The 14,310-nt window shown below is 38.1% G+C and overlaps 1 protein-coding gene across 1 annotated transcript in view; it reads left to right on the top strand.

Moving 5' to 3' along the window:
• The first annotated feature begins 588 nt into the window (after positions 1–588).
• EFHC2 (EF-hand domain containing 2) overlaps positions 589–14,310 on the top strand; it is a 203,591-nt gene continuing 189,869 nt past the window's right edge. The window contains 1 exon segment of the mRNA XM_032619729.1: positions 589–752. Coding sequence (XP_032475620.1) covers positions 711–752 — 42 coding nt within the window. The 5' untranslated portion in view covers positions 589–710.

Here is a 14,310-nt window from a genome sequence, read left to right as displayed (position 1 = left end):
CGCGGCCCCTGGCCACCATGATTGCACCAGGAACGAGCATCTTACAAATGTTTAGTTCAAATATAAAAAGATACAGAGAAAGGACGGAGGATGGTGGTTACCGCTGAATGGGTTTTCTCCGGTGCTGGTGATCGCGCGGGTGGGGGTGGGGAGACAGATGAGGGTATGTGTGGCTTTGGATTCATCTGGAACGTTTTAATTACAAAATTAAATCTGATGTAAATGTAACATTCACTGGTGTTACATTTCTGTGAGCACCCGGGTGTCATCTTATTTTCTGCACTTTTCTGTGTGTTTGAACTAAATTTAATAACCAAAAGGCAAGAAATGTGCAAGCAACAGAAGAGCTTCAGTACATGAAAGGCTTTGAGCCCTATCCAAGGGTTAAACCAGCGAGCCCCGGGGGCGGGGAATGGTGCGGTCGTCAGCCTTTGTGTTTGCACAATGTGTGTAGAGAGAAAAGCCTCGGGAGACCCGTACCCGGCTGAGTGGGTGGGATGGGCTGGGGGAGGTGCGGGCGGGGAGCTTTTCCCCTAGCCCCGCCCCGGCCCCGCCCCGAGCTCCCGGCCTGTCGAAGCCCCTTCTCCTTTCGTGACACCTATTTCGGTCTCGAGGTAACGTGGGGTCGGGGGTCAAACAGCGCGGCTGCAGGGTGGCAGCTGCTTGCCGGCCCCTCTTCTCGGCCCCTTCACCCTCGGACGCTCAGAGCCATGGCGCTGCCGCTGCTGCCGGGCCACAGCTTCAACCGCAACGTGAGTAGTGAGGGCGCCCGAGGTCAGAGGTCCCGGCAGGAGTCTGGGGTCCAGGTGTGGACACTCCCCCGGCCCCTACTGGAGGCCTCGTGACGCTGCTTCGCCTTCTGTGGACTGGGCGCAGCTTGGACCAAAATTTGTAGACTGGTGGAACCCTTACTCTCTACCTCCCCTTCCCCCTCTCCCCAACTGCATCTGGATACTTTTCCTACGTTAGATACAGAAGTAGAGTCCTTATAGGTGTTAGGACCCTCGAAGGTAGCCGATGGTAGGTTGATGATGATAATCATCGTTGAGCGTTGAAGGTGTGCCAGGAGCTGTGCTTTAATCACCTTACACAGCATTAGATGTTCCCAACAGCCCTTTGAATTAGCTACTATTTTTAATTCCCATTTTGCAGTGGAGGAAACTGAGGCACAGAGTGATGAGTCAGTCACTCACTGGCCAGAGCTACTCAATCTCAGTGGTGAAGCTGGGTTCCCTCCAGGCAACCAGTCTCCACAGCCCAGGAGCCTAATCGCAATCCTTAATACCCTTTGTGAAAGAGTTTGCTATTAGAGTGAAGAAACCTGGCACTCTCAAGGCTGGTAGGGGGCAGATAAGGGTTCCACCTGCCTATAAAGTTTGATCCTAAACTTTATAGTGAACGATCCAAAGTTGGAGGAGTTCTTTCTTCATTTAGAATTGGGAATGGTTCATTTCAAAACAAGATGAAAGTACCAAACGACACAACACAACAACATTAAAAACCCTGAGCGTGCAAGAACTTTTGCCAGTAAATAGCATCTTATTTAAACCACAGCAGAAAAATGATTCAGGTTTTTGTTTGCACTGGTCACTACTCTTTACTTGGGTTTTCCATTTGTGTCTGTAGGAAGTAGGTAAGTAATACACTGATGGGAGGGAACTTGCTGGAGCCACTCAAGGTATTTGTGTAAACCTCTGTTAAGTTTAGAAAGCAGGCAGCAGATTGAAGCATTCGACTTTATGGATCCTGAACAGTGTCTGCATCCAAGTTGTTGGCCCTAAAGTACCACTTATCTTTATAGCTTCAGGCCACTGCATTCTGACCCCCACAGGTTAGCTGGCCAGTTCAACTTGTTTCTTGAACACTGGTTTGTGCATTTCTTGGCTGATGTGTAGAGGCTGGCCTTCCAACCTAATGTTGCCCTTTGGTAAGATTAAGCTCACACAAATTAAGTAAGACCCTTGAAAGGCAGGGCATGAAAAAAGATTCCAGAAGTAAAGAAGCATGCTGTGTAAAAGTAATCAAAATTGAACGTAGAGCCCACAGCTTTGGGCCTAGCAACACTTCAGATCCACAGCTCTCACATGCAGTGATTAAGGGTGGGAAGGAAGAACAGTGGTTGAATGAGATATTTTAAAATCTGCAAGGCTGCACTGAGTGTACTTTTGCTTTTTTAAAAAATTGTGAAGTATAACACATATACAGAAAAGTGCACAATGGATGATCACAGAATGAACATCAAAATAGAAAATATTACCAGGACTCCCAAAGCATCAACGTTGACTAGGGTTGCCGGATTTACCAAGTAAAAATACATGTCCCAAATATTGCATGGGACCTACATATATTAAAAGATTCTTTGTTGTTTATCTGAAATTCAAATTTAACTGAGCAGCTTGTATTTTACATGGCAACCCTACCTATGACCCTTTCTGGTCTTTACCCCTTCTCTATTCTCCAAAGGCAACTCCTCTCCTGGCTGCTACCACTATAGTTCGGTTTGGCTTGCTTTTGAAATTTCTATCAATGCAAATGTCCGGTTTTTATTCTTTTGTGACTGGCTTTTTTTTTTTTTTAAGCTCTACATTGTTTGTGGGATTTGTTCATGTGGCTGTCTTTAGAGATAGTTTGTATGTTTTCATTGCTCTAGAGTATTCCACTGTATGAGTATGACATCATTTATATACACATTTTACTCTTGATAGAGATTTGGTTTGTTTGGGGTTATTAAGAATACTTTGTTGTGACTATTCCTGTTCATGTCTCTCAGTACAATTGCCAGATCAAATGGTATTCTTTTTTTTTTTTAGTAAAGTTCTTTTTTTAATATTTTTTTTAATTTTTAATTTTTCAAATGGCATTCTTATGTTCAGCTTTGGTGGATGCTGTCACAGCGCTTATACCAATTTAAATTCCCACCAGCATTTTATGTTCCTGTTGCTCCATAGCCTTTCTAACACTTGATATTGTTAGTCTCTTAAATTTTAGTTGTTTTGGTCAGTGGGCGTAGTGTGACTCTCGTTTTAATCCACGATTCTCTGATTCCTAACGAAATTGAGCACACTTCACACATTTATTGGTCATTTGGATATTCTCTTTTGTGTGGTGTCTATTTGTCGTTTGTCTAATCTCTGGTGGGTTGCCTGCCCTTTTCTTAGTGATTTGTAGGAGTTCTACATAGATTTTGGACATGACTCCTTTGTCAGATATTTGTGTTGTAAGTGTCTTTTAGTCTGTGGTTGGCCTTTTTACTCTCTTAATGATGTTTTTGATGAAGACTTTTTCTTTTAAATTAGTGCTTTTGGTTTCCTATTTAAGAAATAGTTCCTTACACCAAGTTCATGATGATATTTTCCTGTGTCATCTGGAAATTTCGTTGTTTTTACCTTTCATGTTTAGATCTATAATCTAACTAGAATACATTTTCGTGTGTGTGTATGAAAAGAGGTAGAGGGGTCAGGTTGTATTTTTCCCCATGTGGATATTCAGTTAACCCAGAACCATTTGTTAAAGAACGCAATTCTGAGTAAATTTTGAAGAGCTTTACTGGCTTTATTCAGTGATTAATGAATCAGGCAGATGGAAAGGAGCTCTTAAGAGCTATACAAGGCAAGAGATTTTGTAGGGAAGTTGTACTAGGCAAAAAATCGGATTGGTTATTGTAAGGTTACTTTCCTTATAGGGAATGGCAGGGGTTTCTCAGGCAGATTACCTAACTAATGCTGATTAGGAGATTCATGGTTGATTGGTTTAAGATTCTATTTCTGGGAGAGCTGAAACTGTAACTAAGTTGAATTTCAGTTTGGTAACATGGGGCTTAGCATAAGCTACTCCATTTGGGTTCTGTTGTCCTTAATACATTTTTTAGAAATGGCCACCTTTTCTCCACTTCTCTGCAGAGCTACTTTTGTCATAAGTCAAGTATCCAAAATATGTGTGGGTCTGCTTCTAGACTTGTGAGTGTATTTAAAAAAATATTTATTTACTTCATGCCTCAGACCAATAGGAGGGTGTGTGTGTGTGAGAACTAGAGAATGACAGTATACTTATTAGATACCTTGGGCTGTCATTCAACAAATCAGTATTTATATACTGAGTATCCTAGTATGTGCCCAAAGCAGGTGGCTGCATTAAAAAAAATTGTTACACTAGCCTTGCGGCTAAAGGTGCTATGTGTTGACAAAAAATTGATATTTTTAAAACCTTGCACTTAGTTAAAAGATTGGATGTTCTCTGGCACAGAATGGTCAGAGTCAGTAAAGCCAAATCTGGCCTTTCTATCCCCGCCTCCCTCCTGCCTATTACAGAGCTTTGTCTGCTTAATTAAATTATTGAGAGAAAAACCTTGGCCTCCTGGAGATAGCATAATTACTGGCTGTTTGGGTTTAAAATTATAACACAAGCTAACTAACTTTTACGCTTTTTCTTAGAAATTAAAAAAAGAACTTGCTCCCCCCCTTAATTAGCTGCTGGTAGTCAGGAGCGATAGATTGGTTTCTGTCCACAACTAGGTGATGTGCAACCTCTCCTTCTATATCTGAAATACAAGAAGTATTGTGCTTTCTAAAATATAAGCATTTGTATCACTGATGACGTTAAAATTATTCTGATGTGAATTAATTGCAAACCTTAGGGAAAGATCACAATTCCAGACCCGAAGTATCTTTTTTCCAAGAATTTACATGCTGGATTTGTATTGAGCTAAGAGAATGTCAGGCATATTGTCAAGAATGATAGGATATTAAAGTTAAAAGGGACACTTCCAGCCAAAGCTGAAAATCCTTTCTACAGCATTTTAGACAGATGGTTGTGTAGCTGATCCTGAATGTCTCTAATGAATAATGAGGAGCACACTTTCTGTTTTTTATGAAGCTACCTCGCCACCATCTTAGGAGGGTTTGTCGTAAGTAGTCCATCCTCTAATTTATAGTGAAGCAACTGTTTCCTTAAGAAGAAAAAGAAATTTTTTGAATTCACAACAGTAAAATAAAACATATTTAGAAACTGTCTCTCTTACAGAAATACCTTGAAATTTATTTTTATCTAGATTAATATAAGCCTATATATTAATGTAGGAAAAAAATCACTCTTTGGGGAATTTACCAGCAATTTAAATGATAAACAACTGAGAGAGAAAAACTATGAGTAATACATAGTACACATATTGATTTCATTGTGTGGTGTTAGCTAAGCCAATTTAAGTTTAGCTCAGTGACAAATATAATCGTAAAACAATCACTTTATTCACAAGGTAGAGGGTTTTCCAGCCTAAAATTCTGCCGGCAGATTCCTGACTATGTTCTTAGTGGTCAATTCCATGGCCTTAAAATAACCTGCATCAGGTCCAAAGCCCTTAACCTGAGACCCCAGGCTATTAGAGTTTGTCACTCATTTTGTGAGATCAATTTAATGAATCATGACCAGGATTTAGGAAAAAGAAAAGGGAAAAGAAAAAAATAAACAGAATACGGTAGAATAGAATAAAAGAATCAGTGTATTATGCTTGGGAAGAGTAAGTATTGTTTCATGAACTTTTGTTTCTGTCACGTGTGTACGTGAACTGGGTTGCGCTAAAATCTGTTTGTTATTGTGGCAGTCAGAGTTTGAAAAACACTCTCGTTAGAGCCATCTCCACCAATTCTTGCCTCTGATTTAAATTCTGATCTTCAACATCCTTCAAGGCCAAATCTAGTCTCTTACCCTTCAGGAAGTCTCAACTGATCCTAGTCAGCCTTTCTCAGTGTTTTTTTGTTTTTGTTTTTTATTAAGGTACAATTCACATAACATAAAGTCAACCATTAACCATTTCAAAGTGTACAATTCAGTGGCATTTAGTACATTCACAGTGTTTTGCAGCTGTCACCTCTATCTAACTAGTTCCAACATATTTTCATCATCCCACAATCTTTTTACCCCAGAGGAAACTTTGAAATGGTTTTCAAGTCTTGGGGAACTCCTGCATAAAGATGATTTCTATAGCCCATGGTACCTTAGCATGATCCATGAGTTGTAGATGTAGTGATCCAATAATAATTGTCTTTTTGAGTAAAGAGTAATAGTTTTCTGTGGATTTGTTGATTTCAGCAAATTAATTAACCTAGTCTGTGTGGTTTCCTTTTCTCACAAGGGATCTTAACTCTAACACCAGTGGGAGTGTACTAGGGGAAACGTCAAGGGTTTCTTTCTTGTTGTATTGTAAAATTTCCTACTTGATTTCTCCTCTTTTCTCCTTATTCAAGTAGGCCTAAAAATCCTCTCAGAGTTTCTACTGTAGAGGGTGCCGTAAGGTATGAAATGTGGTATAATGGTATGAGCAAGAGTAGTTTTCTCCCTTATTTAAAACAAAAAATGACTTTTAGCCAGGTTTTCTTGAGAAACAAACAGGTAGTTAAGCTTAGCTTTCCTTTGTTTCCTTTTCATACATTAAAAAAATTCATAAGGCAGCATCATACATTTCTGTTAAATAACTGTTTTAATCCAAGGTGGGATTTACTTTTTCAAAAAGTAGGTTCAGTTGATTTAATTTAAATTAAGGTTATAAATTCATTTTAATTAATGCTGTTTACAACATGAAAATATAGACAGTGTTAAATAAGCAAAGCTACTAAAATCATATTGACAAAGCAATATGAATAAAAATAGAGCCTAAGACACAATTTTATGTGAGACCTAAAAATTAAGGTTTTTTTACTGACTGGCATGATCAGGCTGAAATATAGGCAGTTATACAATCATTATAATCTTAATCTCCTTGTAGACCTATATACACAAGAATATGATTTTTTAAACTAAAAATAAAGAATAAAAATTAGCTCTTCAGTGTGAAACCGATGCTTGTATTTTGCCACATAGACACGTAATTCTGAGTCAAATTTGAGATAAGCACTCACAGATTTCATTTTCAACTGAAATGAGAAGATTTCTCACCTTTCTCTTGATACTTGTTAAACAAGGAAAGCTTTGCTTATATATGTGAGAAGTTGAAAACTGCAGCAAAATGCTCACTGCTTTCCTATGAATGGCAGGATCCTTGATTTTCATGTAAATTTGGAACTGGCCATAGGTGTATGTTTAATTTTATAAGAAATTGCTGAACAGTCTTCCAAAGTGGCTGTACCATTTTGCGTTCTCACCAGCAACAAATGAGAGTTCCTGTACTTCCGGATTCTTGAGAGCATTTGGCATGGGCAGTGTTTTGGATTCTAGCCAATCTCATAGGTGTATAGTGGTAACTCATCCTGATTTAAACTTTTGTTTCCCTAATGGCTTAGGAATGATGTTGAACATCTTTTCATGTGCTTATTTGCCATTCGTATATCCTCTTTGGTGAAATGTCTGTTTGTGTCTTTTGCCCATCTTTAATTGAGTTGTTTCCTTACTGTTGAGTTTTGAGAGTTCTTTATATATTCCGGATACAAGTCCGTTGTTGGATATGTGGTTTACAAATATTTTCTCCCAGTCTGTGGCTTGAATTTTCATTCTCTTAAAACAAGGCTAGAAAATGTGTATACATTTTTAAAGATAAAATACCACATGAATCCACACTGATATTTGAAATGCTAAGTAAGGATTATAGGAATTTTATTTAACTTCTTTGATTCTTTACTTATCTTTTACTTACATTGAAAATCTTGATTCATAAGGACATTAACATAATTACTTGCTTTATCCTACCATAAATAAAAATATATATCCATATAATAGTTTTTGAGTAATAATAACGTTATTGTTAACAATTTGAGTTTTGAAAATAGGTTAAGATTTCTTTGTATTTCTTATTGTTTTTAGGATTTATCCCCCTAGGAATGTATGGTCAAATTATTGGGTTTTAATTTCATTTAAGTATGGTTAAGTCACCAACTCAATACCCAGTTAGGTTGATTGTTGCATTTTGCTTTTCATTTTTAACTTAAAATTTTTTGTTTTATTATAATGTAAAAGTAAAACATTTCTGTGGTTTCAAAGTCAAATTTACAAAGTGAGGTGCATTCAGACAAGTCCTAGCTTTTCTCCCTGTCCCTTCAGTCTTGTTCCCTCCCTCACTCACTCTAGAAGTAACATTAAAAAAAAAAAACTATTTAGCTTGGGTTACCCTTCCTTTTTTGTTTTTGTTTTTTAAAATAGCAAATTCTTAACTATATTTACATGGCCTCTTATTAAATAAATGATAGCATACTCTACGTATTCTCTTGCACCTTCCATTTTTCGTTTTAACAGGTATATCTTGGAGATTTCTTAATAGTTGTATGCAGAGCTATACTCATTCCATTGGAATGTGTATTCCGTTTGTAGCTACATAGTACTCCATTGTGTGGACATACCATAGTTTGTTTAACTCATCCCCTCTTGATGTATAGTTGTATTATTTCCAGGCTTTTGCTATTATAAATAATGCTGAAATAAATAGCCAAAGTTGTGCTTCAGAAGAAACCATCAAAAAACTGAAAAGGCAACTACAGTTATTTTACAGGGCGAAAATAGTTGCAAAGCATATATATGATGACAGATTTATATCCAGTATATATAAAGAACTCTAAAAACTCAACAATAAAGAGATAAATAATTCAGTTAAAAATGGGCAAAAGATCTGAGTAGACATTACTCCAAAGACGCTCAAATATCCAATAAACACATGAAAGGATGCTCAATATCATTAGTCATTAGAGAGATGGAAATTAAAACCACAATGAGATATTACTTCACACTCACTAGAATGGCTATAACAAAACAGACAATACCAAGTGTTGCCAAGAATGTGTAGTAATTGAAACCCTCTTATGTTGCTGGTAGGAATGTATAATAGTGCTGCTGCTATGGAAAAGTCTGCAGTTCCACGAAAGTTTAAACATAGAGTTACTATATGATACAGCACTCCTAGGTATAGACCCAAGAGAAAAGAAAACATATGTCCACAAAAAATGTGTACATGAATGTTCATTACAGCATTATTCATAATAGCCAAAAAGTAGAAACAACCCAAATGTCCATCAGCTGGTGAACGGACAAACAAAATGTGGTATATCAATACAATGGAATATTATTTAGCCAGAACAAGGAATGAAATATTGATACATACCACAACATAGATGAACCTCAAAAACATTATACCACAAGCGATATGCAGAAGACTATATATTGTATGATCCCATTTATGTGAAATGTACAGAATAGGCAAATCTATAGTGACAGAAAGATTAATCGTTGCCTAGACCTGTGTGGGGGAAGGGAGGAAGTGGGGAGCGACTGCTAATGGGTATGGGGTTTCTTTTGGGGATGATGAAAGTGTTCTGAAATTAGATTATGGTGAAGATTGTGCAACTTTGTAATCATAGTAAACTCCTTTGTATTGTATATTTTAAATGATTGAAATTTATGATAGACACAGTTTGCTTCTACATCTTGACTATTGTAAATAATGCTGCTATGAACATTAGGGTGCATGTATCTTTTTGAATTAGTGTTTTCATTTTCTTTGGCTCTATACTCAGTTAAGGGACTAATATCCAAAATATATAAACAGCTCGTGTAACTCAATATCAAAAAAACAAATAACCCAATTTAAAAATGGGCAGAATAGACATAAATAGACATTTTTCCAAAGAGGACATACAGATGGCCAACAGGCACATGAAAAATATGCTAAACATTGCTGATCATCAGAGAAATGCAAGTCAAAACTACAATGAAATATCACCTCACACCTCTTAGAATGCTATCATCAAATAGAACACAAGTAACAAATGTTGGCAAGGATATGGAGAAAAGGGAACCCTTTGTACACCCTTGGTGGGAATGTAAGCCACTATGGAAAACAGTACAGAGGTTCCTCAAAAAAACTAAAATTAGAACTACCGTATGATATATAAATTATACCTCAGTGAAACTGTTAAAAAAATAAATAGCCAAAGAAAGGAGTTGGTGGTGGGGAATTGCTGGACAAACAATAGGTGTTTACTGTGCCAGATCACAGGATGGTTTTGATTTAGTTTTCTGTTACTTGCTCCTGGTAACTATTGAAATGTCCTTGAAATCACATGATTTAAGACTGGGCCACTTCTTTTTTTTGGCAGTACGCGGGCCTCTCACTGTTGTGGCCTCTCCCGTTGAGGAGCACAGGCTCCGGACGCGCAGGCTCATCGGCCATGGCTCACGGTCCCAGCCACTCTGCGGCATGTGGGATCTTCCCGGACCAGGGCACGAACCCGTGTCCCCTGCATCGGCAGGTGGACTCTCAACCACTGTGCCACTAGAGAAGCCCTGGGCCACTTCTTGAAGCTGCTATTCATAACTTTGGAAATGACATAAAACTCCATTGCTATTCCTAAATGTTAATTTGCATTTCAGAAATTAGTCACTTTGCCTATTCAGGGATCAAACACCTAACTTTGGTCATTTTTGTATTCTGTCCTGAACTTTATAGCTATGTCACATAGGACACTCAGATTCTTTTTCTCTCTCCATTTTGCCATCTTCAGAATGTTGGCTTTACTTTCTTAGGCTTGTGACCTCATGGTTGCAAGATGGTTGCCTCAGTTCCGGACATCACAACTTCCTACAACAGTGTTCAAGACAAGCAGGAAGGAGGGGTGGGGGAAGGCTCTTATATCAGAAAACAAAATGTTTCTCAGTCCCCCATTAGGTTTCTACCCTACATCTTATTGGCTAAACTTGAGTCACATGGCTATCCTTTGCTACAAGGGACATTGGGAGCTTGATTTTTCACCATCTATTTTTGGAGCTGGGGAAGAGAAAAGGGAGCAATTAATGGCTGCTGGAAGCCAGGAAACTTTATTTGCCACACCAGCCACAGACTCAAACCTGTGAGTCTAGATGCTCTCCTCAGCCTTAGCATCCCTTTCTTTAAAACTTTTTAGTGTTTTTTTTTTTGTCCCACATTTGCCAGAAGGTGGAGATATTTTTAAAAATTTACTTTATTTATTTATTTTTTACATCTTTATTGGAGTATAATTGCTTTACAATGGTGTGTTAGTTTCTGCTATATAACAAAGTGAATCAGTTATACATATACATATGTTCCCATATCTCTTACCTTTTGCGACTCCCTCCCTCCCACCCTCCCTATACCACCCCTCCAGGTGATCACAAAGCACCAAGCTGATCTCCCTGTGCTATGCGACTGCTTCCCACTAGCTATCTACCTTACGTTTGGTAGTGTATATATGTCCAGGCCTCTCCCTCGCTTTTTTCCCACTCCCCATATCCTCAAGTCCATTCTCTAGTAGGTCTGTGTCTTTTTTTTTTTGTTTTGTTTCAAATAATTTAATTTATTAATTAGGAATTGAGAAAATACAATCAATTCTTTGTTATACAGAATGTGGGAGCATGAAGACTCAATTTGATGTCTAGCTTCTACTATTTTTTTTTTTTTAACATCTTTATTGGGGTATAATTGCTTTACAATGGTGTGTTAGTTTCTGCTCTACAACAAAGTGAATCAGCTATACATATACACATGCTCCCATGTGTCTTCCCTCTTGCGTCTCCCTCCCTCCCACTCTCCCCATCCCACCCCTCCAGGCTGTCCCAAAGCCCCGAGCTAAAATCCCTGTGGCTTGCGGCTGCTTCCCCCTAGCTATCTACCTTACTACGTTTGTTAGTGTGTATATGTCCATGACTCTCTCTCGCCCTGTCAAAACTCACCCTTCCCCCTCCCCATATCCTCAAGTCCGTTCTCCAGTAGGTCTGCGCCTCTATTCCTGTCTTATCCCTAGGTTCTTCATGACATTTTTTTCCCTTAAATTCCATATATATGTGTTAGCATACGGTATTTGTCTTTTTCTTTCTGACTTACTTCACTCTGTATGACAGACTCTAGGTCTATCCATCTCATTACAAATAGCTCAATTTCATTTCTTTTTAAGGCTGAGTAATATTCCATTGTGTATATGTGCCACATCTTCTTTATCCATTCGTCCGATGATGGGTGCTTAGGTTCTTTCCATCTCCGGGCTATTGTAAATAGAGCTGCAATGAACATTTTGGTACATGACTCTTTTTGAATTTTGGTTTTCTCAGGGTATATGCCCAGTAGTGGGATTGCTGGGTCATATGGTAATTCTATTTGTAGTTTTTTAAGGAACCTCCATACTGTTCTCCATAGTGGCTGAACCAATTCACATTCCCACCAGCAGTGCAGGAGTGTCCCCTTTTCTCCACACCCTCTCCAGCATTTATTGTTTCTAGATTTTTTGATGACGGCCATTCTGACTGGTGTGAGATGATATCTCATTGTAGTTTTGATTTGCATTTCTCTAATGATTAATGATGTTGAGCATTCTTTCATGTGTTTGTTGGCATTCTTTATATCTTCTTTGGAGAAATGTCTGTTTAGGTCTTCTGCCCATTTTTGGATGGGGTTGTTTGTTTTTTTGTTATTGAGCTGCATGAGCTGCTTGTAAATTTTGGAGATTAATCCTTTGTCAGTTGCTTCATTTGCAAATGTTTTCTCCCATTCTGAGGGTTGTCTTTTGGTCTTGATTATGGTTTCCTTTGCTGTGCAAAAGCTTTGAAGTTTCATTAGGTCCCATTTGTTTATTTTTGTTTTTATTTCCATTACTCTAGGAGGTGGGTCAGAAAGGATCTTGCTGTGATTTATGTCATAGAGTGTTCTTCCTATGTTTTCCTCTAAGAGTTTGATAGTTTCTGGCCCTACATTTAGGTCTTTAATCCATTTTGAGCTTATTTTTGTGTATGGTGTTAGGGAGTGATCTAATCTCATACTTTTACATGTACCTGTCCAGTTTTCCCAGCACCGCTCATTGAAGAGGCTGTCCTTTCTCCACTGTACATTCCTGCCTCCTTTATCAAAGATAAGGTGACCATAGGTGTGTGGCTTTATCTCTGGGCTTTCTATCCTGTTCCATTGATCTATCTTTCTGTTTTTGTGCCACTACCATACTGTCTTGATTACTGTAGCTTTGTAGTATAGTCTGAAGTCAGGGAGCCTGATTCCTCCAGCTCCATTTTTCGTTCTCAAGATTGCTTTGGCTATTCAGGGTCTTCTGTGTTTCCATACAAATTGTGAAATCTTTTGTTCTAGTTCTGTGAAAAATGCCAGTAGTAGTTTGATAGGGATTGCATTGAATCTGTAGATTGCTTTGGGTAGTAGAGTCATTTTCACAATGTTGATTCTTCCAATCCAAGAACATGGTATATCTCTCCCTCTATTTGTATCTTCTTTAATTTCTGTCATCAGTGTCTTATAATTTTCTGCATACAGGTCTTTTGTCTCCTTAGGTAGGTTTATTCCTAGATATTTTATTCTTTTTGTTGCAGTGGTAAATGGGAGTGTTTTCTTAATTTCACTTTCAGATTTTTCATCATTAGTGTATAGGAATGCCAGAGATTTCTGTGCATTAATTTTCTATCCTGCATTTTTACCAAACTCATTGATTAGCTCTAGTAGTTTTCTGCTAGCAACTTTAGGATTCTCTATGTATAGTATCATGTCATCTGCAAAGAGTGACAGCTTTACTTCTTCTTTTCTGATTTGGATTCCTTTTATTTCTTTTCTTCTCTGATTGCTATGGCTAAAACTTCCAAAACTATGTTGAATACGAGTGGTGAGAGTGGGCAACCTTGTCTTGTTCCTGATCTTAGTGGAAATGCTTTCAGTTTTTCACCATTGAGGACGATGTTGGCTGTGGGTTTTTCATATATGGCCTTTGTTATGTTGAGGAAAGTTCCCTCTATGCCTACTTTCTGCAGGGTTTTTATCATAAATGGGTGTTGAATTTTGTCAAAAGCTTTCTCTGCATCTATTGAGATGATCATATGGTTTTTCTCCTTCAATTTGTTAATATGGTTTATCACATTGATTGACTTGCGTATATTGAAGAATCCTTGCATTCCTGGAATAAACCCCACTTGATCATGGTGTATGATCCTTTTAATGCGCTGTTGGATTCTGTTTGCCAGTATTTTGTTGAGGATTTTTGCATCTATGTTCATCAGTGATATTGGCCTGTAGTTTTCTTTCTTTGTGACATCCTTGTCTGGTTTTGTTATCAGGGTGATGGTGGCCTCGTAGAATGAGTTTGGGAGTATTCCTCCCTCTGCTATATTTTGGAAGAGTTTGAGAAGGATAGGTGTTAGCTCTTCTCTAAATGTTTGGTAGAATGTGCCTGTGAAGCCATCTGGTCCTGGGCTATTGTTTGTTGGAAGATTTTTAATCACAGTTTCAATTTCAGTGCTTGTGATTGGTCTGTTTATATTTTCTATTTCTTCCTGATTCAGTCTTGGCAGGTTGTGCATTTCTAAGAATTTGTCCATTTCTCCCAGGTTGTCCAT

This window comes from Phocoena sinus, chromosome X, assembly GCF_008692025.1.
Source record: "Phocoena sinus isolate mPhoSin1 chromosome X, mPhoSin1.pri, whole genome shotgun sequence".
Taxonomy (NCBI): Eukaryota; Metazoa; Chordata; class Mammalia; order Artiodactyla; family Phocoenidae; genus Phocoena; species Phocoena sinus.
The sequence above is the reverse complement of the archived record's forward strand: the minus strand, read 5'-3'. Positions and strand labels throughout refer to the sequence as shown.